This window comes from Lycorma delicatula, chromosome 1, assembly GCF_047948215.1.
Source record: "Lycorma delicatula isolate Av1 chromosome 1, ASM4794821v1, whole genome shotgun sequence".
Taxonomy (NCBI): domain Eukaryota; kingdom Metazoa; phylum Arthropoda; class Insecta; order Hemiptera; family Fulgoridae; genus Lycorma; species Lycorma delicatula.
This window is the reverse complement of record NC_134455.1, coordinates 62,266,229-62,292,132: the sequence shown is the minus strand read 5'-3', so window position 1 is coordinate 62,292,132 and position 25,904 is coordinate 62,266,229. Positions and strand designations below refer to the sequence as shown.

The following is a 25,904-nucleotide window of genomic DNA, read 5'->3' as shown; positions in this document are numbered from 1 at the left end:
AACTAGTCATGCATCAAAAATCTTAACTAGAATTCTATACAGAAGAATTGAGAGGAAAGTGGAAGTGTAAGGAGAAGAAGAATTTGGTTTCAGGAAAAGTATAGGGACAAGGGAAGCAATTTTAGGCCTCAGATTAATAGTAGAAGGAAGATTAAAGAAAAACAAACCAACATACTTGGCATTTATAGACCTAGAAAAGGCATTTGATAATGTAGACTGAATAAAATGTTCAGCATTTTAAAAAAATTAGGGTTCAAATACAGAGATAGAAGAACGATTATTAACATTTACAGGAACCAAAGAGCAACAGTAATAATTGAAGAACATAAGAAAGAAGCCGTAATAAGAAAGGGAGTCCGACAATTTTAATCTTTACGTAGAACTAGTAGTTAATGATGTTAAAGAACAATTTAGATTTGGGTGAAAAGATAAAGATGCTACAATTTGCTGATAATATAGTAATTCTAGCTGAGAGTAAAAAGGATTTAGAAGAAACAATGAATGGGATGGATGAAGTCCTATGCAAGAACTACCGCATGAATAAAAAAGAACAAATAATAAGAACAAAACAAAAGTAATGAAATGTAGTAGAAATAACAAAGATGGACCACTGAATGTGAAAATAGGAAGAAAAAAGATTATGGAGGTAGAAGAATTCTGTTATTTGAGAAGTAGAATTACTAAAGATGGACGAAGCAGGAGCGATATAAAATGTCGAATAGCACACGATCCTTCAGTCAGAAATATAATTTATTTACATCAAAAATTAATTTAAATGTCAGGAAAAGATTTTTGAAAGTTATGTTTGGAGTGTCGCTTTATATGGAAGTGAAACTTGGACGATCGGAGTATCTGAGAAGAAAAGATTAAAAGCTTTTGAAATGTGGTGCTATAGGAGAATGTTAAAAATCAGATGGGTGGATAAAGTGACAAATGAAGAGGTGTTACGGTAAATAGATGAAGAAAGAAGTATTTGGAAAAATATAGCTAAAAGAAGAGACAGACTTATAGGCCACATACTAAGGCATCCTGGAATAGTCGCTTTGATATTGGAAGGACAGGTAGAAGGAAAAAATTGTGTAGGCAGGCCACGTTTGGAATATGTAAAACAAATTGTTAGGGATGTAGGATTTAGAGGGTATACTGAAATGAAACGACTAGCACTAGATAGGGAATCTTGGAGAGCTGCATCAGACCAGTCAAATGACTGAAGACAAAAAAAAATGTTATAAATATATAAAGCTTTTTGGTAATAAATTCAACAAATTATTAAACTTTATTTACATCTCGAGGAAACAAGTATTTCTGTTTATTTTATATTGAATTTTTTAAACCTTATTGTTTCTGTTAAATACTGGAGGGGCAGGTAGAAGGAAAAAATTGTGTAGGCAGGCAACATTTGGAATATGTAAAACAAATTGTTAGGTATGTAGGATGTAGGGGGTATACCGAAATGAAATGACTAGCACTAGATAGGTAATCTTGGAGAGCTGCATCAAACCAGTCAAATGACTGAAGACAAAAAAAAAGATTATATGAATCACGCTAATTATTTTTTAAAAATAAAACTGATTAAGTTAAATGTTAAAGAAATTATTATAAATGGAAAAAATAATCATAAACAAACTCCTCCATAAAATAAAAATTTTTAAATCAGATCTGAAGCTGCATGTTTCCCTCTATTCTGTTATGCTCTTCATCTATTCTGTAATTTGTCTTAACTTTTCTATCATAAATTTGTACGACAATCTTTTCCAATTAACATTAAGATCCTGTGCTTTACCTTCACTTTTTCCTTGAACCTTAATATCATTTTCAATAATAATTTATTTATTTTCTTTCTGCGTACCCAATTGAAGCTACCCTAAATTATTTTTATAAGAAATTCATTTTTTTAGTGTGTCAGAAAACATCACACCTGTCAGGGATTTGAACACAGAAATTTTCTGATGAAAGGTGTAGTCATACCCAGTATGTCTATATGTTTCGTCGGGGTGTACATCTTTATGGGTCTCTACCATAAAGATAGGTATTAACAGTAGTAACACTTCAATAATATACTTACGATCTGTAATAATAGAATCTAGAACTAGGTCACTTCTCCAAAAAGGTAAAGAAGAGTCAGCAATAACTACATCAAGATATCTGTCACGTAATTTGTACTGTTTTAAATTGTTGACAATATTCTCATCTGGTGCTCGTTTTTTTTTCTATAAAGGCAAGAAAATGAAGAAACAACAGATAAAACTAAATACTATTTTGATAATTCTAATGACCTTAAAATTATTTAAACATTTTTAAATACTAATATAAATTAAAACTAAAAATACTGATAAAAAATTAAAATAAATGCAGAAAGAAGTATATTAGAATTATATCAAATAAGCCAAATTTAGCAAATTAAATTACACAAAAAAAAAGATAAAGTAGGTCTTTAATGATTCTAATTTCTTCATAAACTAAAACACCGAATAAAAAAAAGAAAAAAGTTTTGTCAAATCTGAATTTTAAGCCTCAATTCTTGGTCTAAAATAACAGTGTAACTGTGGAATAACTTAAGTTGTGCTGTATTAAACATAAAATCATTTCATTTAATCAATCAATAAACTTTATTGTCTACTAATACTGGCTAGTTCTGAAGTCATGATTATTAATTAATATATAAAATAATGACTTCCTTTTTATTTAATTCAACAATCCACATAAAAGACAGCAAGAAAACCTATCATTAATGAAGGGAGACATTTCATACTATAACCAAAACCTCTGCTAATAATCATTTTTATTCTATCTAGACAAGAAAATTAAGATTATATTGCAGTTGTGTGTTATCCATATATTAAATAAATAAATATAATATAAACATTATATTTATTTATTTTATATATATATATATTTTCTAAAGTCAATCTTTTCAAGACCCATATTCCTCTGTACTAATATACAAATTATAAACCAAACTGATCCACCTAAATACAGAAATATACATTAAATAAGATGTCACTTACCTTATTGTATATTTTACAAAAACGTTTTCGTGGAAACCCACATCTTCAGTTGAAATTATTTTACTTTAAACTGTTTGTATCAAACTACATTCCACACTTAAATACATTCAAATTTATCAAAAAAAATATAAAAATTAAATATTAATAATTAAAAGTTAAAAATTAAAAACTACATACATAAGACAGAATGTCAAATTTAGAAAAAAATTAAATAAATGGGTAAATGAATAAATGGATAATTAGGATTAAAAGCTACCTGTAACTTGGCCAGTCAGTGTTATAGTACAGTGCCGATTTGAATTAAATTAAACTGAACTATAGATTATCATTATTTGAAAAAGTGCTGCCACCTATTGCAGCCTTTATAAATGTGTCATCTTCATACTCTGTTCTTAGGTTGATCAATTTGAATTTCCTTTTATATTTATATATACAAAATTTCTCCAAAATGTCTAAACTTTTATTATTATCATCAACATTATATTCTTGATTAAAAATATTTCCAAATTGGTTTGAATATCGGAAATAGAGTGTTTGTTGTTAATAAGGTGGTCAGAAACATTAAATAAACCCAATTTTCCATTTTTATAATGTCTAACATGTTCAAGAAATGTGGTATTAAAAAATCTATTATAAATGTGGTCACAGCCATTGCATTTTATTTTATAAATTCCACACAAATTGTATAAATTATATGACTCAGTAAGATTACTGTTTTTTAAATATTTTATATGGTATTTGTCTTGTATGCAGGTTTAAATTTATTTTTATCATACATCTTAGTTATATTTTCAACTATATTATCAGTATATAAATACTTAAAATAAATTTTGTCAATTTTTTGAGTGTTATTTATTGCTATCAGAGATGTAGTATTTTTAATTTTTGAAATTTGTTTTTTTGTGTATATTATCAATTAAAGAGTCACTATAACCGTTACGTATAGCAATTTGTTTACTACTATCTATTTCTTTGTTTGGTTTATTTTTATTATATTGTGTGTCATTAATTTCTCTATAAATCATTTTTGTATACTTTCCTTCTGGGTACCTTTATTAATTATGTTTGTTTTTTGTACTTGCAAAAAATAATGAAAACTATTACACCAATATCTTATGGAAGAAACTTCAGGAAAAACAACAGCTAGTGATGAAAATAGAAGTAAACTGGAACTAAGAAAATAATAATTGGTAAATCAAAGTTAAATTATTTATACATGCCACTAAATAATAGCAGAAAAGACAGTTAAAATTACTTACTCTGTCTTGCACTCTTGTTGGCTTTGTCTTTCCGTGTAACATTAAATAATCTATATCTGCACCTAACACAAAGCCACCATAGTGGGCAGCTGCCACAAGTAAAGAGCCTTAAAAAAAAGAAGAAAAATAACAATCAAAGCAAACATTACATTTAAAAATTACAATCTTTAACAATGAGTATTTAAAAAAAGCTGTTAGCTATATCACTTCTACCAACAGAAAAATAAAAATAATTTATTCTGTTAATATTTCTTTATTTAAAATCTGGATAACACATGAAAAATGTACAATTTATATGAAAATATAATCCTTACCTGAACCAACAAATGGGTCTAAAACAAGATCCCCATTTGAAACTTTCGCCAAATTTGCCATTATAAGTGCCAACTGAGGATCCATGCTAGTATTACCAATAAATTTTCTCTTTTTTAAAGACATATCAGTTATTGTATTTCTTTGCCCACCAGAAACCTATAAAGTAAGTATTATAAAAAGTTTATATAGCATTATAAATAAAAACAAAAAAAAATTACTTTCAAAAAATACACAATGGGTGCTGAAATGTAATATACAGTTGCCCATACTTGCAAACAAAAAGAGATCAAATTAAACAAATGTGGCATAAAAGTACATTTTATTTGGTACAAAAACTTACAGCTACACATTTCTCACAATGGTGAACTAGTTTTCTCATTCCACCAATGAAGTGTTGGCAGTCTTCTTGATCCGTGACCTCACTATGTCTTTCATTTTATTATCCTAGGTGAAATGAATACCCTTAATACTCTTTAATTGCAGAAAGAAGTGAAAATCGCAGGGTGCTAAATCTGGTGAGTATGGAATAAGTTCAATTTTCAACTCACTACGGGGCCTGAGCGGTTGCAAGTGATTTGTGTGGCCGAGCATTATCAAATTGCAAAATAATGGTTCTGTGGATGTTTTTTTGAACACTACCACGCAGGCTTGCCCAAGCTGGAGAAATTTGCTAATTAGAAAAGAAGTCATGGAGGTATCATATGAATCCTTTAAAATAAACTTTAACCGATACCTTTAACAAATGTGACTTCTTTAACAAATCAGATGAGTTGTATATTTATATATATATATAAATAAAAAAAAAACAATCATATTAACAATCTATTAAAAAATGTTTTTTTTCCCATACATTTAATTATAATTAACTGATTTTTCTGCTGCTAATATTGCTCATCAGTCTGGTTATCTGACAGTAAAGCAGGGGCAGATCTAGAAACTGAATTTGAGGGGTCCCATTTTCCTACCCCTTTCTAATTGGGTTGGATATTTAATATTCCATACACTTTTATTGGATACTTACTATATTCTGAACTACTTTTAAACACAAATTTAACCAATCATTAGTATTGCTGCAAGGGGCAAAAGGGATGGTTTTGGCAAACCAAAAAAAAGTGCTTAAGTTTCTTCATTTTTATTTCAATTTATAAAAATTAAACTAAGTTATTTGAAGTGGGGACTCCAGAACCTAAATTAAATTTTAAGCTGACTGTAAAAACAACTTTAGACTGAACAGTCCTAACAACTTTAGTCAAAACTGCCATGCAAACAATCAAAATTATATATATGTATGTATAAAAAATAATAAAAATGAAGATTTAAATTAAGTTCATTTTTATTTGTTCATTCATTTTAATACTTATAATTAATCCATTAATCCAAAATTTTACACATTATATTTCTGACAGTAATAATAATAATAATAATAATAATAATAATAATAATAATAATAATAATAATAATGCCCTGAGGTAGATAATCCCCACGTCCGGAACACAACATCTATGTTCCACGCCCAGGGCGGCAACAGCTGTACTTCGTACATTACATATAGTTGGCTAACGGGGTTCCGAATAAATTCATTGGTTATGCTTTTTTAAGTTTGACCTGTTTCCAACTTCAGGTCACTAAACGGACTGGATTTTTCAGCTACCTGTAGGAAATGGAATAATAAACGATTTGGAAATGGAGTCATACCACCCTTAGAGCTGGCGATGTGGCGGCCAGGGTCAATGTTATTGCAGGTGTAACAGAGACCCTTCCGTTGTTCACATGCCCCCTGTGATGGCAAGCATGTAGCAATGGTGCCCATGTATGTCGGTGCATGGGAGCTCTGAAAGCTTCGGTGAGTAGGAGCCTGGAGTCAGTGCAGAGACTGCGCATCCGCTCTCTGCCAGGACATATGCCGGTTCCACCGGAGTACCGGATCGGACCTCCAAGGTTAGTAGCCCTGGAGTGGGGGTGTACCCCGGCGGCTAGTTAGCCTTGCTACAGAAGGGATCAACCGTTCATGAATATTGAACAATCAAATGTGGCAGAGGGTGCATGTAAACACCCTCGTTTAGAATCCTCTGATTCGCCACAAGCGAAGAGGAAAAAGAGCAAAGAGTGTAGCAAAATCAAGAAAGATGCTGATAGAATCAGTAAAGATTTACGTAAAAGCTTATTTGGCTATAGTGTACCTAAGCCAAGATTTTTAATTATTACAAAGGAGAATGGAAACTTCCAAAAAGTTAGTCCATTCTTAATCGCAAGAGAAATTACAAATTGTGCTGGTGGTCCCGTTAAAGAAATCCGAAAGACTTTTAATGGATTGCATGTCGAAACTATCAACGATGTGCAAAGCCAGAAAGTCCAGGCGTTGAAGAAGATCGGTGAATTTGCGGTTTCTGTTCAACTGCATAGCACACTGAACTCATCCATAGGAGTTGTTGTTTGTCGCGATCTTCTTAATTGTACAGAAGAAGAAATTGTACAAGAAATGTCGAGTCAGGGAGTGACTCAGTGTCGCAGACTAACCATGCGAAGAAATGGTGAAGTTGTTCCTTCGGCCTCGCATGTTTTAACATTTAATAGGCCGAATCTTCCTGAAAAGGTACGAGCTGGCATCCATCGGTTTGATGTACGAGCATTTATTCCGCAGCTGATGAGATGTTTTAAGTGTCAACGATTCGGACACACAGCAGCAAGATGTGAAGTGCAGTAAATATGTATATGTGGAGAAAAAACACATGAGGGTGACCCATGTAAAGACCCTCCAACCTGCGTTAACTGTAAAGGGCATCACAATTGTCATTCAAGAAACTGCCCTACATATAAATTAGAAACAGCGATTCAGAAACTTAAAACGCTTCAGAAGGTCAGTTATCCTGAAGCGAAGAAAATTGTTAATCAGCGTATACCACGACCATCAACTTCTTACGCAGAAGCAGCGGCTGCCCCTTCCACATCTAAGATTAACATGGAGCAGTTGCTTAACACGATGGCTCCAAGTCTTGCGACGATGATTGAAAGAATCATTGATTCAAAGATTGAGTCGACTCATCGGATGGAACAAACTAAACATGAGAAGGCTCACTCTCCGTCTGACGCCGTTGACATGAGAGACGCACCAGCACAGTTTAAATCACCAGCTAAACCTGCGATTACTAAGCCACCAACTGAAGTAAGAATAAAAAATCTTGACTTATCTAGCAAAGAGAAATGGGTCACTTCGTCGTCTAGTCACAAGCTTAAAGAAATTGTGACAAGAAAATCTGAATCTACGGAAATGGAGGTACAAGTTATTATTGAGAAACCACCAGAAGTAGAGAATATAAAACCTGTACCAATAGAGCCTCCAAAATCGCAAAGATCAGCTTCGGTGAGAGCATCTATTTCAGCTGGACCCAGTACTGCAGTAGAGATAGAGTCCGGCTCATCCGCCACGGAGACATCATCGCTTATTAGTTTAGATTCCCTAGCAAAGATGCTAACAGCACCGACGAAACCTTCAACTGACGTCAGCCGCAGAACGTCACTGGCATCCGAAATAGAGGAAGACGATGCCATGTCTGAGACCTCAGATACGCTGTCTTCAGAGGTTGAGGCCGTCAGAAGAATGGAGAAACGCAAGAAAGGATGGCCGAAAGGAAAGCCTAGAAAGTAATATTTTGGATTCGAAGTTAGAAGAATGTAAATTTTTGATTCATAAGAATGTGAGTAATTGAACATTTCTCTTTATTTTTTTTTTGAAGTGGGATGGGGCTAATGACCAAAGTAGTTGATGCCCCTAAAAACCTCAAAAAAAAAAAAAAAAAAAAAAAAAAAATAATAATATAATAATTTATTTACAAAATAAATTCATTTCGATGATTACGCATCTTAGAATACTAATTGATAACATGATCTACATCAATTTGCATGTCATTATGAATATGCATTAGAGCAAGCGACATCAGCCTCTCTTTACCTATTACAGAAAAAATATATATTCATGTTAATTACAGAGTTGCAACTTGTAACTGGTTATTTTGACAATACAGTATTGGTAAAATATTTCAATTCTTTTTATCTGGGTTTTCAAAATGCAAAACCTTCAGGTACTTGGGGGAGTCCATGGCTCCCCTGGATCTGCCCCTGTAGTAAAGTATGCTTAAATGATATATACAAATAATTTCACTGCAACCATTTACAACAGCATTAAATATCATTTTGTAATGTAGTAAGAAACCTACATATATCTAATCATAGTAGCTATATATTATTCATTACTTTACAAAACAAGTTTGTTACATTACTTTATAAATAATCCTAAAACCGAAAAAAAAACTGGCTAATGCTGGGTAACACAGAAAATCACATCCCATTTCAATCTGTCTTAAGTGGTAACAATGTGAAAAATTGAAAGTTTTGAAGCCACGTTTAATAAACCACCTTCCTACCTACACTATATAATACAGAGTGTATTTCTTTATGTTCTTGGTAATTAATACTATTTAATGATGATAACTTTTGATGGCATTTAAAAAAAACTAAATGAAAGTAATGTTCTTTCATAAGTATGGAAGTAATGGCAAGGCTTTTAATTCATCATAAGTGTTTTTTCTCCCTTTACAGACATATAAACGTTTAAAGTTAATAAATTTATAAATGATTAATTTGAAGAATCTATTTTTGTTTGAGATAAAATTTTTAAACCTTATGAAAGAAAAACATTATCTCCTAACAAGCCAGTATTGTTTTTAGTAGTACGATGACTACTGTTTTTAAAGAATTTAAAAATATGAATTTTATTGCAAAATTTATATTTTTTTTCTGAAATAAAAACTTTTTTTGGGACATTTCCAAAAATAACAGTACTTACTAATCGTCCAAAAAATACGTAGTATGGTTCTGATGGTACAGTATTTGGATCAAGACCGTAATATTCTGTATACTGAAATGATCTGTCCGGGTTCTTCAGTTTGACAGGACCTTGAAATGGGAGGTAACTGAAGGACTAAAACAAAAAATAAAAATAACTACATAAATATGAAGGAATGGTTAAAAACAATGAGAATTATAAATTAATTTTTTTTAAATCTAAGATAATATCTTGAAAACGTCAATACCCTTAAAATACTGTTCATTAGATGATATGCACTTGTCTCAACAATCTTTCCACTGTTTGAAACATTTTTTATATTCTTCTGAACTAATGCTGTTAAATTCCTCCAGTGATTTTTTCTTTTTCTTACCTCTTCTATGTTCTGAAAACGCTTTCCCTTTACGTTTTTCTTCATTCTTGGGAATAAGTTCCAGAGGGCTTGATAGGGAAGGTAAGGGGGGGGGGATGAGAGAACATTGTCATGCTGTATTTCATCAAAAATTATAGTATACCTCATGAAAGGGTGCAGTAGATATAAATATGAATTCAACATGTATGAATAATATCTCAGTAGTTTAGGCTGAATCATTCTGTCAGTCCCACACGCAAGTGTAATAATTGGTTATGCATATAATAATGTTCTGCAAGATATCATTTGTCTGGTGCAGTGATGCCGATGATAAGTAATTAACAAGTTTTGTTGAGTTTTTGTGTGATGTTTAAAAACTATAACATCATTTGTAATGACTCACAAAATTATTCATTCAATTCAGTGAAAGAAGGGATTTCAATCTACGTTATTTTATTCTGTACAGATTTATAGTTGTATGTTGGTGTACAGATTTATAGTTCATTTTTATAATAGTTTTATTCAGTGTTATTTTCATTCATTTTAATTTACTCTGTGTTTTTGTTTCAGTGGGGTTTTAATAATGAGTGATTTTGTTGTGAAACATATATTAGGAAACCCCATCAGTAGCTCCAAAAAAAAAAATAATAATCAGCAACATAATCTTAAAATAGGATAACCCTGAAACTGCAATCAGAGATACTGCTTGGAAAGCAAGCAGTGCAACGGTCGTTATTTAAAGAACAATTTTTAATATAATAAAAAAATACAAAATTGATGGTAAAGATGTTAGCCCTAGAAAGAAAGCAAGTGAAAACCATTGAAAAGTTGGATGATTTTACTAAAAGTGCTATCAGAAAAAAAATTCATTTGTCTTATTTCACCAACGTTAGCTTCCTAACTTGAACAAAATGCTGTAAATACCAATTCTGAACTGCCAAATTTTTCAATAAGTTTGAAACATTATATCATATTTTAAAATCAATGAATTTTTGTTTTATGTTCACAAAATATAATTCTTTATTGATTGAATATGAACATATTATTTCATGGCACAGGGAGTATTTATGACAAATTAAGCAATTTTGTGAAGAAGGTAAGAAGACAATTAACTAGAGGAAACTTGGGTTAATGTGGGACATGTACAGGAAAAGTTATGGGTGGATAAAGAAATAAAAGGGTGCAAAAAATGTTTTTATGAAAGGTTTGTTAACTGGGGTGAAAACCCCAACTGGAAAAGGTAAGCAATTAATAGTAATGCATGTAGCAAGTGAAAATGGGTTTTTGAACTGTGTTTTACGGGTAACTGAATCCAGATCTTCCCAAGAGTATCAAGATGAAATGAGTGGTGAAAATTCTAGTCAGTGGTTTAAAAAATTGTCAAAATTGTTGCTGAAGAATCCATCATAGTATTGATAATGTGCCATTCCGTTGCCTAAAACTGAAAAAATTCCAAACACTTCTATCCAAAAATTGGAAATTGCTGAATGGTTAAAATTGTGTATACCAGACATGTTAAAAGTAAAACTTTTAAAAATAGTAAAATCAGTTGAACAAAATTATTATCTAGATGAAAACATAAAATCAAAAATTTTCATTACATTGTGTCTTCCTCCATACCGTTGCAATTTCAACCCCATAGAACTGAAATGGGCACAAATCATAAGCTACATTGGGAGTAATAAGACATTTAAATTAAGTGATGTAAAAAATGTATTAATAGAACATGCTAATAGAGTAGATGCAAGTGCTTGGAAAAATTGCATTCAACAAGTAATTAAGGAAGAAAAAAGACATGGGAAGCGAGCAGACAGTTTGTGTGAAAATATTATGATAAATTTGGGAAATGATGACAATAGTTCAAAAGACAGTAGCTTATCGGGTATAAAGAAATACATTAAGGTAACTTAATGTATTTATACTTAATGTAAAATAACATTAAGGTAATTTTTTCTGTTTTACCTGATAAAATTTTAATATGAGGTAAACATTTTATTTTATTTTTTTTAAGGTGAATACCTATATTATTTTATCACATTTTCTAATTTTTTTATTACAAGTTATCTTTACTTCATTTTTATGTTAAAATTAAAGAGAAGTGTTTTTTTCTCAGATGGATTGTGCTACATTAAATCAAATCAGAATCATCATACTGTTGTTTTGATTTGCTGCACAGTTTCGCGAGACAAATATAGTTGATTTTCAATGCTGTGTAGGCAGATGTGCTGTCATGATGAAGTAGTCAGTCTCCCGATTGCCACATTTAAGTTTATTTTTTTCTCACTACCTCACATAATCAATCAACACTCGCAGATGGTAATGTTGGTTCACTGTGGTGCCCTGAGGAACAAATTCAATGTGAATGATTTCTTTGATGTCATAAAAACAGATCTTCATGGATTTCACTTGCTGTGCTATTTTGATCTGGGTAATGAAGCTGTCTTCCACTGGCTGAATGCTGTTTTATTTCAAGGTCATAGCCATAACACCAAGGTTCATCCCCTGTTATGATGTTTGACAAAAAATCTGGGTCAGTTTATGCTTTTTCTTTCAATTTCTGGCACACTCAGATGGTTCTCACTTTGGTCATCAGAAGCAGTCATGGAACAAACTTTGCCATGACATGTCTCATGTTCAAATCCTCAGAGCTAGGCATGAACTCTGGTAAATTACAATTATTTCCTCCAATTTGTAGATCATTCTGTAATGATCAAATATGATCGCATCATGCACCTTTTGAATATGTTTGTCTGTTCTGAATGTTGAGAGGTGAGCTGAATGGAGTTCATATTCAAGTGACATTTGGAAATTTCTGAACCAGGCCAACCACTCGTAAATTCTTTCCTTGCTTAGAGCTTTCTTCCCAAAGCTTCCTGAAGCAATATAATTGTTTCTGTCACTGTTTTCTTTAACAGGAAACAAAATTTAATGATGGCTTGTTGCTCCTTAATGTTTACCATCGCAAAATCACTGAGAGCATTGAGAGGGGCTTACGATGGTTTTTCATGAATGCTACCTGCCACTGTCTGAAATTTTATTTAAAAAAATGAAGTTACATCAATAAGTGGTATTATATTTGCTATAATTTCATCCTTAGCATAAATTATATTTTGTGTTTTTTATTTTATTTTTAAATAGTCAAATTCCCATGACTCATCATATAGATATGTATCTTTTATATGTGGGGTTAGTTTCAGGTACAGAAACTAATGAAAGTGTACAGAAATGAATCAAAAAAACTTTTTAAAAAAATTGACGCATAACATTAGCTCAGAATAGCAGATGAAAAGGTTAGAAAATCACAGACATTTGTACAGCAGCAAGGTAAACATTATTACAGAAAGAAAAATCATAACTATAATGTTAGTATTAATGTGGCTACTATCCGAAAAATTGATCTCTGTTCATGAAAACGCAGAAGATAACAATAAACCTGTCAAAAGAATAGAATTTATGAACTGATTTGTAAAGATAATTAAAAGAAGATTGAGACTAAAATAAAAGAGCATTTGGCTTGTTATAAATATAAAACACCAGAGAAATAAGTTATAGTCCAGCTCTGCCAGGAACTTTACCATAAAAGTAGCTTATTATAAACAATGGTTTTAAAAAATGAATAATAAATAGGAATTAAATAGAAGGAAGACATGCTTTGTCAACATTGAAGTAAAAACTTCATTGTTGAATAACAGTGGTTCAATATCTAAATGCATTTTACAATTATAAATTTGTTAAAAATCTTTTTTATAAAAGTTTTCTATTATAATAATATTAATAGTTACGCCTCCCCTAAATTTTGTTCATGGAGGGAATAGCTGATTGGTTTAAGGTTTATACATTTATCATTCTCCAGATAAAATTTTTTTTAAATTGCTTTTTAAATATTATTTACTCAGCATCCTTGATTGTTTAACAATCAAAGCAACCATTTGTTTTGAATTTTAAATAAAGGTTTTTAGAAATATATATATTTTTTTATTTTCTAGTTTTCCAAAATATAAGAATATACCTCATGGGGTTATATTTGGGTAAAACGTGTAACCCACCAGTTAGTGATAAAATTCGTCAAATCAAATCCTATAGTTCTTAGGTTTGAATCCTAGTACAGGTAACTGCTTTTATTTGGATTTGAATACTAATTTGTGGATTCTTTGGTGGTTGGGGTTCAATTAACCACACGTCTCAGGAATGGTTGGCCTGAGTCTGTTTAAGAATACACTTTACCGATACATTTACATTCCAGTCGTTAATGACTTTAACTGTTGATGCGACTAAATAAAAAAAATATTTGAAAATTATATTACTTTCAAAATAAATGGAAGTAATCATTTCACTTTCATATAACTACTTTCAAACAAATGGAACATATTTTCCAAGAGTATTATCAGTTGTTCTTCAGTATAGTATCTAGTAGCACTGTAGTTAATAGCGTCCATGTTAAACAGGAGCTAATAATTACTTCCCAAAGGTTTTATTAGGAAAAGTTCCATTAATTTCAAAGCAAGTTGTTTAATTAATTAACATTAAAGTATCAACTCATTTTGCCATGCTGTTTAACAAAAAAAAAAACCAATCCTGGGAAAAATAGCCAACTACAGACTCTAACAAAATGATGGTTCCAAGGAACTTTGAACATCTGAGAAAATATCATGCAGGAAAGTAAAAGTCTGAGAATATAATGATAAAATATCCACAACAAAAACTATAATAACCATTTTTCAAAGATGACAGAAGACAAAAGAAAACAAAAAAAAACATGGAGCAGTTTTCCTCTTGATAAGAGATTGTACACTGTTGTTAATTAGAGGCCAACGAGTACAATACTTTAGAGAATTTGTAATTTTCTTTTCTGTTATCTAATTCTAATAAAAAAACCTGGTAATACAGTTCCAAAAAAAACTATTTTAATTTAAATATTACAATATAACTTACTTCAATTTTCTTCAATTTTTCAGCCTGGGTTTGGGAATTACAAAACATATCAACTTTTATCTTGAATGATAGATGAGGTTCACAGTGAGGTTTTATAATATGTTCTGGTAAATTTTTAAGTTGCTGATGTAAAGTTTCACTCTCATCTGCAAATCCCCATAATTCTGATATGGACCGTAGACATATAGATCGACTGGCCAGCTTTTTCGCACAGTTATCTGATTTTAGCTCCACAATCCAAAATGGCTAAAAAATATCATAATCAATTATGATTATAAAACAAATCAAATTAATTTATTTAAACTAAAACAGGACTAAAGTGTTTTGGCACTTCATCTGTATGTTTACGACATAGTTACATCCAACTGCATTTTCCAATCTTTATAATGTTTATAGAGTTCCTTCTTTCTGTTAAATAGAACAATATATCTGTATGAAAATAAATATATATGTGTAACATATTGCTTTTACTGAAAAGCAAAAACCAAAACAAAAAAAAAAAAAATTTAAGAAGACTGATTCTTTGATAATTTAATTTGGTTTTAATATTCTTTAAATTTGGTTTCATATTGCTAACATTAGATACTGGAAATAAAGAAACGGAAATGTTCCAAACTTGCAGCATTATAAAAAACCATGCTTCTAACTTGCTCCACTGAAATTTTTTTGACCATAAATTTAGTGTAATTCAAGAATAACTCGACCAATCTTCATAAAATTTTCACATGAATAACTTCAGATACACTACTACAGCATATCTAAATTTTAATAAATTTAAAAAAAATTTATTTATTTATTTTTTAATTCTTTTTGTTGGCAAAAAATGTTTTTGCATTATCAATGCCTGGAATAAACATATGTAAGAGATATTAAAACAGAACAAAATAAAATCTAACAATTAGTATCACAGCTAATAGCTAAAACTAACATACTAAAAAACTAATTAAAACTAGAGAAAAAAAAATTTACAACTTAATCACAGCTGAGCTATAAAAAAGAATTAATTTAAAACGAATTTCATAGTCTGAATCTTAAAAATAACAGGAACATAAAATTTAACAAAGTCTGAGAGGAGTGTGTAGGGACCCTTCTTGGATAATAAAAAGATTGAAGAATTAAGATTACACTATCATAATAATAAGATTAAAACTAAAAAAATAATTAAAAAAAGTAACACCAGAATAACATATACAACACAAATAAATAAAAAATTATTAGTTTACATGGAAAAATAATATTAAATTTTATGAAGTATATTGGATACATTGTAGAAATAACATACCCAGTCTAATATATTTTCATCACTGCCTAGGATGTGGCGAATGCTTTTTGGCAATCTAAATTTACAACAAAAGGCCACATAATGTATTTAATCCAAAAGAATATGATATACAGTCAAGTGGGAGTCATATTGTACATACAGTGGTCCATTTTCTGCTGACATGAGGTATCCATGAGTAGCTGTGGTATGTCCTAACCACAATCGGCAGAGAACCACTTCCTCTTGGTGAATTTTTCTATATGAAAAGTTCCATGGCAACACAATTCCTTTGATGTATCGGAGTTTATTATCTATTGAGGCAGTTCAGTCAGCTTGCCAATTTGCATGAAGAGTGTGTTTTACACAATTAATAACGTCAGTTGGAAGTAGTAACACAAGTGGTAAAGGACAACTGACTACAGCGTCTTTAGCAGCAGAATCTCCATGTTCATTAACTGGAATTCCCACATGACTAAGAATCCAGCAGAAACTCACTTGTGATGTTGTGTTGCAATGGCTTAACTAGTGATTGAATTATAGATTTTGGTGATGATAGGATGTCTAGAATATAAATTTTCTAAAGCTTGGAATGCACTACACAAGTTGCTACAAATAAGGATATGACAATACTTTGGGTTAATGATATTTAAAGCCTGTCTGATGGTGTACAGTTCAGCAGTGAAAACACTTGTAATACTAAGTAGACCAAACATATAGGTTGTGAAAACATACAGAAGCTGTTGATTTTTTATTGTATATGGTAAGATTAAAAATTCAAAATTATGGGATTTGATTCTCCATGGAGGATATGAACAGGGATAAGTTGGAGATATGTCAAAATTTAAAAGCTGCAGTAAACACCGGGTATGAACAGCCGTAGGTGCTGTATATCGTGGACGATCCACATATCTTTGTAAATGAGGATTTATAAGGATTGCTTTAAACACCACTGATTCGACTGTCCTTTAATATGAATGGATAAGATGCTAGCAGCTGGTGTCATCTACCCCAAACTGAAGGCTCACTGTAATCAAGTATGGGTGTGACAGGGTTTGATCTAAAGACACCTGTAGAAAGATGAAGGAAAGCATGATACACAGAATACACCATCTTAAGCACAGTATGACACACTGAAGAGTTGGCGACATAACAATAACCTAAATGGGAATGAATTTTTTTTTTAAAGAGGTGGAAGAACCCCATTTAAAAAAAAGACAAAGCTTACCGCCTGAGTGGTATGCTTAATCTTTAGCAGGTTTAAGTATTGGTACGCCAATGGCTTTTGATCAGAGTGGTGGGAAAACTTGTTCAAAGACAATCTATTATAAATACATAACAGGTGTTGTAACACCGAATTGGGAAGGTGTGAGAGCATATTGAGACAAATGTTGTCAGGTCCATGGGAGGTGTGTGAGTTTTTTAGTGCATGTGACAACTCATTGAATGCAAAGGAAGCATTTAATTCACTGACTGAATCACCAATGTTTAACGACAATATTTCCATCTGTATCTTATACTTCCGAAATTAGTAAGTATATGATGAAGTGACAGATACTGAATGGAAACCATCTGCCAAGTTAGTTGCGACTGTAAAAGATAAAGTAAGAAGTTCTCTATCATAAATAATTTTGAGAATAGATGTTTCTGCGATCTGCAAATTGCACGAAGCTTCTTTCAAACAGCAGACATGTATGTGAGAGATGGTGTCTATGTAATTCGTTGATGACTTTCCCCTAATGTCTAAGAATACCCAACAACATACCACTCCAGCCTTATGGTACAAATTCAGATGTTCATTTGTAGATCTGTAGTTAAATTTTTGCAGCACCTGCCATCATTTCCTAATTGTGTTTGGCAATCATCATCCCACCAAGGAACAGAGGGATGTCTAGGGTTTCCAGATGTTTATGGAATGTATCTACTAGCATTCCCAAGTATCAGAGAGATAAGTTGGTCAAGGACATCTGCACTATCCTTGTACTGTTGGGATTTTATGATAACTGTTCCAATTTACTTTTTCAACAATCCATCTCTGTGGCTTTTTATTCACCACATGGTCAACACCAAAAGCAACAATAATTGGTCTGTGACCACTGCTGTAAAAGTCATCACAAACAGACCAATTAAGATGAGGGAGTAAACTAGATGAGCATAAGTTGAGTTTGATGTTGGACAATGTATCAGACGATAATAACATAAATGTGCATGATCCATCACTCAGCAGATAGAGGTCAAAGTTGTCTCACTCTATATATTATACTTCCTCAAGAGGAGCAGACTGATGAGCCCTGTGAAATATGATGGGCAATAAAGTCTCCTACTATTAACAACAGTGTTGTAATTTGTGTGAGGAGATTTGATATATCTGGAGCATTGAACCTGGAGTTTGGTGAGAGATATAGATATGTTGTTTGAAGGGGATAGAGATTTTTATAGTGACAGCAGGAATATGGGAAGCTAGTGGTATCCTTGTAGCCAGCATCTAATGCTGCATAAAGACAGCAACTCCACCACTCTACTGTCTATGAGACAGTCATATCTCTCACAGAAATAGCCCCTGAGTGTTACTGCATCTTACTGCAGTAAGATCCATGTGTTTCCATGTGCTTCACGGAAGCACATTATTAAAGGTTCTTGTGTGCATGTCAATACTCTTTAACATCTTCAATGCAGGACCAAAGACCTCGAGCGTTCCACTGGATAATGTTCATATATAAAGATAACAATATGTTATACCTGTAGGTGATCCGGTTTTTCTTTTTAGAATTTTTAATTTTAGTAAACTCTGATGCCTTGGAGTAAGATGGTTCCTCAACCAAATCCTACAATATATGAGGTGATAGAGGGGACTTTTGAAAAATGGAAAGTCGCAGACGACAACCCAGAGAAGGTGATTGTTAGGGCTCCCTAAAAGGAATCTTATTAGATGGCTTACTCCTATTAGCTGTATTTACTCCTGCCCACAAAGGAAAATCTTTGGGGACAAGAACCTTCAGAGGGTCCCACTAACACTGGTTTCACTAGATACAACTACTCACTTTTTGTTCACTTTATTTAGCTCTGAAACAGTGGCTGTGAGTGAAGCAACTTGATCAGATAACATCTGAACAAGCTTTTTCAAATTGTTGTATGATCCACAATATTGATTACCGACATTTGCAGGGGTTTGTCTTGATGCAGCAGCGGCAAAAGAGACACTGCTTTAACCAGGTTACAAGAGTTCAGCGTCTTTTTATATTCTCTTTGTGTGAGCAGAAAAGATACCTTGTGCTCAGCACAAATTTTTAGAATTGCCGTCCATCTCTTCTTTAAAAATTGGGTTAATCTTGGGAGCAAGCTGAATATGATCCATTCCAGTTCACATATTTTTCACCCGGTAAGCAGTTAGTGTTATTGTGACCTTCTTCAGCACATTTACCATACGCTTGACAGTGGAAACCATCATGGGTTGGGGATGAAAGATCATACTTGAACTGACAGGTAACCTATTTTTATTTTCTCTGATGGTACAAAAGGTTGAAAGTTAATATAAGGGAAAGTGTAGAAAAAGAACCTACAGCCTGAACCTGTAGAAAGGTGTAGATGTGGAAGAACCTTCGTTCTTCCATTCCACTCTGACGTTTCATTATTCGTTTCACCTCAACAACACCTTGGGGACAAAGCTCATCTGCTATTTCACTAACACCATTCTTTAGAATGTTCCAACAAAAAATTACTCCACAGTTGGTATTTAAGGTTTTGTGACATACCGCACTTATGTTTACACTGCCCATGTTGGTGAGACATAAGAGATAGACTTTGCTCATTATTTAATATTTAGATTAGTATCAATCTGTCCCTTAATTTCTTGACATTCTTCAGTGAACCAATTGATCCTGTTACTATTTTGTTGATCAGAAAAGTTGAGACCTTATGAAGGAAGCCACTTTCCTAATTATTTGGCAGAACTACGAATCTAACATTTTTGTAACGCAGACAAGAAGTGTCACAATTTATGTTATCTTCTACAGGACTGCTATTCTACATCAGACAACCCTGATTGAGGTCTTTTCACAAGACTATTATTGGTGATTTTTTCAGATATACTACTAACTATCATAGAATTTATTTAAGGACTAGAATTTTGGTCCCATGATAGAACAAGTGGTCCTGTATTTTGGGAAAATACAGGACCACTTGTTCACCTCTGCGGAGCCCATACATAGAGGGTAGAGGTAAATACAACTGGGTTCCCCCTGGTGTCTAGAGGATATCGTTTGACTCACTACATAGAGCTATCAACTCATCGACATGATAGTTTCTACCTTGGTCTATGGTTGTGGTTCGTAACACATTACAATGGCCATGATAGGAGAGGAATAAGAAGGGATAAAAGAATAAGAAGGAAGGAAGAGAGAAGGAAACAAAGGAAGGTAAGGTCAAATAGAAGGAAATCCCAATATAAGTGAATGGTATTTTCGTACTCTGCATACCATAAAACACAAAGAAAATTCATTTTCATCCCCCAATCCCAAGCTGTGACACAAAGTAATACCATACATTTTTTTGAAAAGTTGGTAAAAAAAATAAATAAATAAAATACAATTATTCTAATAATTTTCATACCTCTATACTACTCTTAACGGGCAACATATAGTGTCCTCTCTATTTTTGATATCACATCTACAATTTCTGCTGTGACTCTTCATGGCGGACTATAAGAAATCTCACACTTTCATGTTTACTCCAACTTTAAGCTTAACGTTTCTCTCAGAGACCATTCTCTTTCTATCTATCGGTTTTGCCTTTCTCAATATATTATTATTATATAATTTTATGTTGATTTTTGATAAACTAATTATTTTTTTAATCTTTTTTCTTTTATAGATATTGGGAAAAAAGGGAGTAGATGTAAGAATATCAAACATCACTGATTGATGTCACTTGACAATAATATCAATCAGTGACATCTGGTATTCCTTGAAACAGTGCTTACACCATTGTTAATAAGCGAGATTTTTGACACTAGCTAGGCATTTTAGAATCAATTACAATTTCATTTTATACTTTTAATTTTTACTTACAGAAAATACACTAGCTTTAACTAAAGTAACAGTAAGTTACTGATTATTAATTTAAATTGAAAAAAATATGCAAAGAATTAAAATGACAATAATTATAAAATATAATTTTAATAAATATTAATACTTATAATTATTTAAAACTATACATAACGCTAGACATTCTGTATACATTTTGCTGTATACTTTCAGTATAATTAAATCAATAATTTCTGTTAACTCACATGATTTGTAGGTTTTTCATCCCATCTTATACTAATTTTAAAAAGATTTGCAATGGATACAACTTCCTGTAAAAAAATAAGAAACATACATTTTTTAAAATAAAACCTAATGTACAAAGTAGTCTAATTTCTAAATTCATATGATGTGTTTCCATAAGATCTTTTCTAAATTTTTATGTCACTAGTAGGATATAATGAATGAGTAAATCAGAAACACACACATTCAATAGTTGGATTATCAGTTTCTAAACTCTCAGATAAATACAAAATTGGAGTTAGAATTAGTTATCTGCTCACAAAACTTAAACTTTTTCCTACAGATAATATTTACTAATAAAACTAGTAAATAATAGTAAAGGAAATGAAAATTATGAAATAGTGGAAAAGTATAACAAATTGAATGAATACAATGTGTAAAAATATACAAAATTACAACTTACATTGCTGAGGAGGCTAAAAGCCAGTGAATATTTAGCCAAAAGATATCTTCCAGTATTTTCTTGAAAGGATTGTAACCATGTTGAAGATTGTTCTGGCACATAAATTCCCACAGATAGCTATTCAAGATGTAGAATTAGTGCCAAAATGGTGCCTAATAGATCATTTTGCTACCCCTACTACAGTCTCTCTCTATTGTATCGAGAGCTCTAAGGTTCAAATCCTATTACAGGCAATACTTTTACTTTACTTTTATATGGATTTGAATACTAGATCATGGATACTGGTGTTCTTTGGCGGTTGGGTTTTCAATTAACTTCACATATCAGGAATGATTGACCTGTACATGACTACACTTCATTTACATACATACACACATATCATTCTCTGAAGTAATACCTTATGGTGATTCTGAAGGTTAAACAGAAAAAGAGAGTCTCTATTGTATTAGTATGAGCACTCATAACTGGATCAACAACTGATTGGACTACGACTATTGTTAATGATATAATGGGCCTAGCTCTGGTCTGCATTCCTTACGCCACTGTAAGCAATCCACTGATTGGAAATTGTAAGAAATTCATAAGGAATAATGAAAAGAAAATGAGAAAAAATGCAGCAGCTGATTTGTCTTCAACAGTTAATAAAAAGAATTCTCTGATCTTGCAACAAATTCTGGCAAACATCCACTGTTTGGATATACGGCCAATATTGTAATTCTATTTTTGGTAAAATATATCAGTTTCTACTAAAAGTCGTGATCATCCTATAACTTGAGGAGAAATTAACAATTTTTCTGCACAGATATATCGTAAATAATTGTTGCATTCAACAACCATACAATGATTAAGCCCCAATTCTCATTCACAAAAATCTTCTGTTAGGTTAACTTGAAGCTGCATAAAGTATTAAAAAGTATCACCTAGTCATAACCCAATTTTGAATTAGCCAACCATATATCAACACAAAAGTAACATGCAGTTAGAAAAGTTGTTCATATTTACTTTTAGAGCAATGCCACCTTTCTTGATTGTTTGTAAAATTTAAATCAATTATGGATGGCTGTATTCACACTGTTTCTCTTTGGCAAAATATTAACACTTAAGTTTGAAGTTTTTAAGTTTCTGAAATAATTAAATAGTCTTCTTTAGATTTACACAATTCATTAACTTCAAAAATATAAAGAAAGGTTAAATATAGACTGTGTATATACATATGTGTGGCCAGTCAAGATTGTATTATAAGATAATTCGGTACATGAGATAGATTGGTAGATGGGTCAATCCATTTGAAGTGTCCCAAAAAAACACATGCCGGTTTCTTGGCCAATCAAAAAAAATTGAAACTTGCCCACTTGTTTCCTACATGTTTGACCTTAAATTTTAAAAAAAAATTTTTATTTACGCAGTTTACCTGCGGCGGCCATTTCTTTTATAGTAAACACCTATTTTTGTAATTTAATGATAACCAATATCAGTAACCTAATACAATTTTGATTCAAAAATGCTTGTAAAACTTACCCAATCTGAGATTTTAGTGAGTAGCCTACATCTTTTTTCAAGAATTCATTTTTATTTTTATATTGGTTTATATTTGTAAACACTATCGAAGAAAAAATAAATTTTAGCAAAATTTTAATTATTCTTTAATGAAATAGCCTATTTTTGTAGCAATGCAAGTTTATTATTTAGTCTGGTTAACCAACAGCTGTGATATCTCTTCTGATAATTCTCTTGAAATGGTGTGTGAATGACCCATCACTGTAGTTCAAGTGATGTCAACTTTCTCAGGACTTTGCAGATCGGTACCCACACTTTGTCTTGTTGAGACTTTTGAAATGATATACGTGGTCCAGCTGGGTGGAAAAATGAACCTGCACATTGTTATTTTCGAGGCTAATATCTATCACTTCTCCTATCCACCACTGATCGTCATACTCACAAGCAATAGAGTCTTTTTCCTTAAATGAAAGTGATACAATACTTGACACAATAGTCCAGTAGTGTAGTACTTATAGTAGTAGGGACATTATTCTTCCATTGTTTTATGTGAAATTACTTGAAAATAATGTAAAAATTTAACTGATTTTAAAATTTGCAAATATAATATTATTAAGTAAAATTTATTTATTTAATAAACAATTCCAAATACAGGATGAAATTTGAGACACTTGGTAAAGATGGGGGATAGGTCACTGACTAATGTCAGACTAACCTGGCTGTAACTCCAAAACTAAATGATGCAAAAAGCAAAAATGAGCATGTAGCAACATGAATTTTCCTGACTGGACATGACTTCAAGCGCCTGTTATAACATGAACTGTAGTTGAATGGTTCAAACAGGTCTATTTCAACTATAGTAATAAGTATAAAAATATTAGAGTGCCAAGAAGACAAGATTGTTTCATTCTTCCAGAACCAATAGATTTTTTCCATAAACCCTTACAATCACAAAAAAAAGTGTGAGCACCATAACAAAAGTGGCTGCTACAGATAAATTGCTTGAATAAAAAAAAAAAAAAAAAAAACTGTTTTAAGGTCCTGAGACATGTAGGAAACAAGTGAGCAAGTTTCAGATTTTTTTAATTGGTCAAGTAACCACTCTTGGGTCGCTTCAATGTATTGATTCAGATGCATAAATGAGATATGGTAGATGATCTTGTGAGATTAATTGTGTAGATATGTTTCAGTGTATTTAAATGCATTATTATGACTGTATGTAAGGAAAAGTTTCAGTTTTATGGGCAGATAACTGATTTCGACCTATAACAATTAGTATATAATTTACTGTCAAGGAGTATTAATATTTATATACAATGCTCATATTTTTATATACTTGTTTCATATGGGTTTTTATAATTTTTATTCATTTTAGACTGCATTTAATTTCAGAAGCTTTTTATTTTTTATAGAATCAATAGTTTGCAATAAACATGCATATGTATTTAATTGGTTTTAAAGATGTTCTCTTCTATTGTTTAGTGTGTCTTTGTTCCTTTGTTGAGTGTCACAATAAATAATTTTTTGTAACCGATCTCCATTTCTTTTATTAATTTTACATTACATAATAGCAGAGTGGCCTGTTTTCAGAAGATGAATGTGTGTTTTTTATATTGCCTGAGATACGAGTTTAAGGTTATCTAAGCGATGAAGTATTTTATTTTATTTTTTCTAATTTGAGTTCGTGGTTTATGGACTATTTTATTTCAATGATGTTGGAAGAAAACAAAATTGAACAACTTGAAGGTAAAGAAAATTATGTGACTTGGCCTATTATTGTGCAGATGTGTTTGGAGTGTGATAATTTGTTTCAAGTTGTTAATGTAACCTTTATGAAGCCTGAGAATGAAAATGCTGATTATCAGAAGAAATCCACTGGATTGGTCTAGTGGTGAACTCGTCATCACAAATCAGCTGATTTTAAAGTGAAGAGTTCTAAAATTCAAATCCAAGAAAAAGGCAGTTACTTCTATACGGATTTGAATACTAGATCATGATACTGGTGTTCTTTGATGATTGGGCTTCAATTAACCATACATCTCAGGAATGGTCAACCTGAGACTGTACAAGACTACACTTCATTTACATTCTTACATATCATCCTCATTCATCTTTTGAAGTAATCCTAACAGTGGTTCTGTTGGCTAAACAGAAAAAGAGCTTGATTCTCAGAAGAAACTGGATGAATGGAACAAAGTAAATGGCATGGCTAAGAAAATAATTATTCTTTCTTTTGACACAAAACCTCTTTTAAGTGTAGCTAGTTGCTTCACTGCTGTAGAAATATGGTTGAAATAAAACAAATCTATGACATACAGTCAAAGGGGAATGTGGATTTGCTAAGCCACAAATTCCACAACACAGAATGAGAATGGCCTTGTGAAATGCAAGCTCATCTTGCCGAACTGTATGAAGTTCAAATGAATATGACACTCTTAAGCAAAACAATGGAGGTGAATGATATTTGTGCAAGGTTTTAACAAACATTGCGTCAAGAATTTGACATAATATGACTTGCCAACAGAAGATAAAACATGGTCTAAATTGCAAAAATGACTTTTAAATTACTAAGTGAGGCTAAAAGGACATAGGAACCAGTCGGAGCTATAGCTATATTGTCTAAACTCATGGCCAATTCTCAACCCGACAAGAGTGCTTCTACATCTAACTCTAGAAAGGGGAATCATGTTAAGACTAATAACAAGGATAAGAA

The 25,904-nt window shown here is 31.7% G+C and overlaps 1 protein-coding gene across 3 annotated transcripts in view; it reads right to left on the bottom strand.

Annotated features, from left to right (window-relative positions):
- Positions 1–25,904, bottom strand: part of LOC142318919 (tRNA (guanine(10)-N(2))-methyltransferase TRMT11) — a 60,267-nt gene that overhangs the window by 31,783 nt on the left and 2,580 nt on the right. For all 3 annotated transcript variants that reach the window (XR_012755079.1, XM_075355597.1, XM_075355606.1), the window contains exons 2-7: positions 21,255–21,320; positions 14,710–14,955; positions 9,426–9,560; positions 4,582–4,738; positions 4,268–4,374; positions 2,066–2,210 (exon numbers count right to left, since the gene is read on the bottom strand). Coding sequence is in view for 2 of the 3 variants with exons in the window: in XM_075355597.1 (XP_075211712.1) it covers positions 2,066–2,210; positions 4,268–4,374; positions 4,582–4,738; positions 9,426–9,560; positions 14,710–14,955; positions 21,255–21,320 (856 nt within the window). In the remaining variant the exon portion in view is untranslated. The remainder of the gene's footprint in view (positions 1–2,065; positions 2,211–4,267; positions 4,375–4,581; positions 4,739–9,425; positions 9,561–14,709; positions 14,956–21,254; positions 21,321–25,904) is intronic.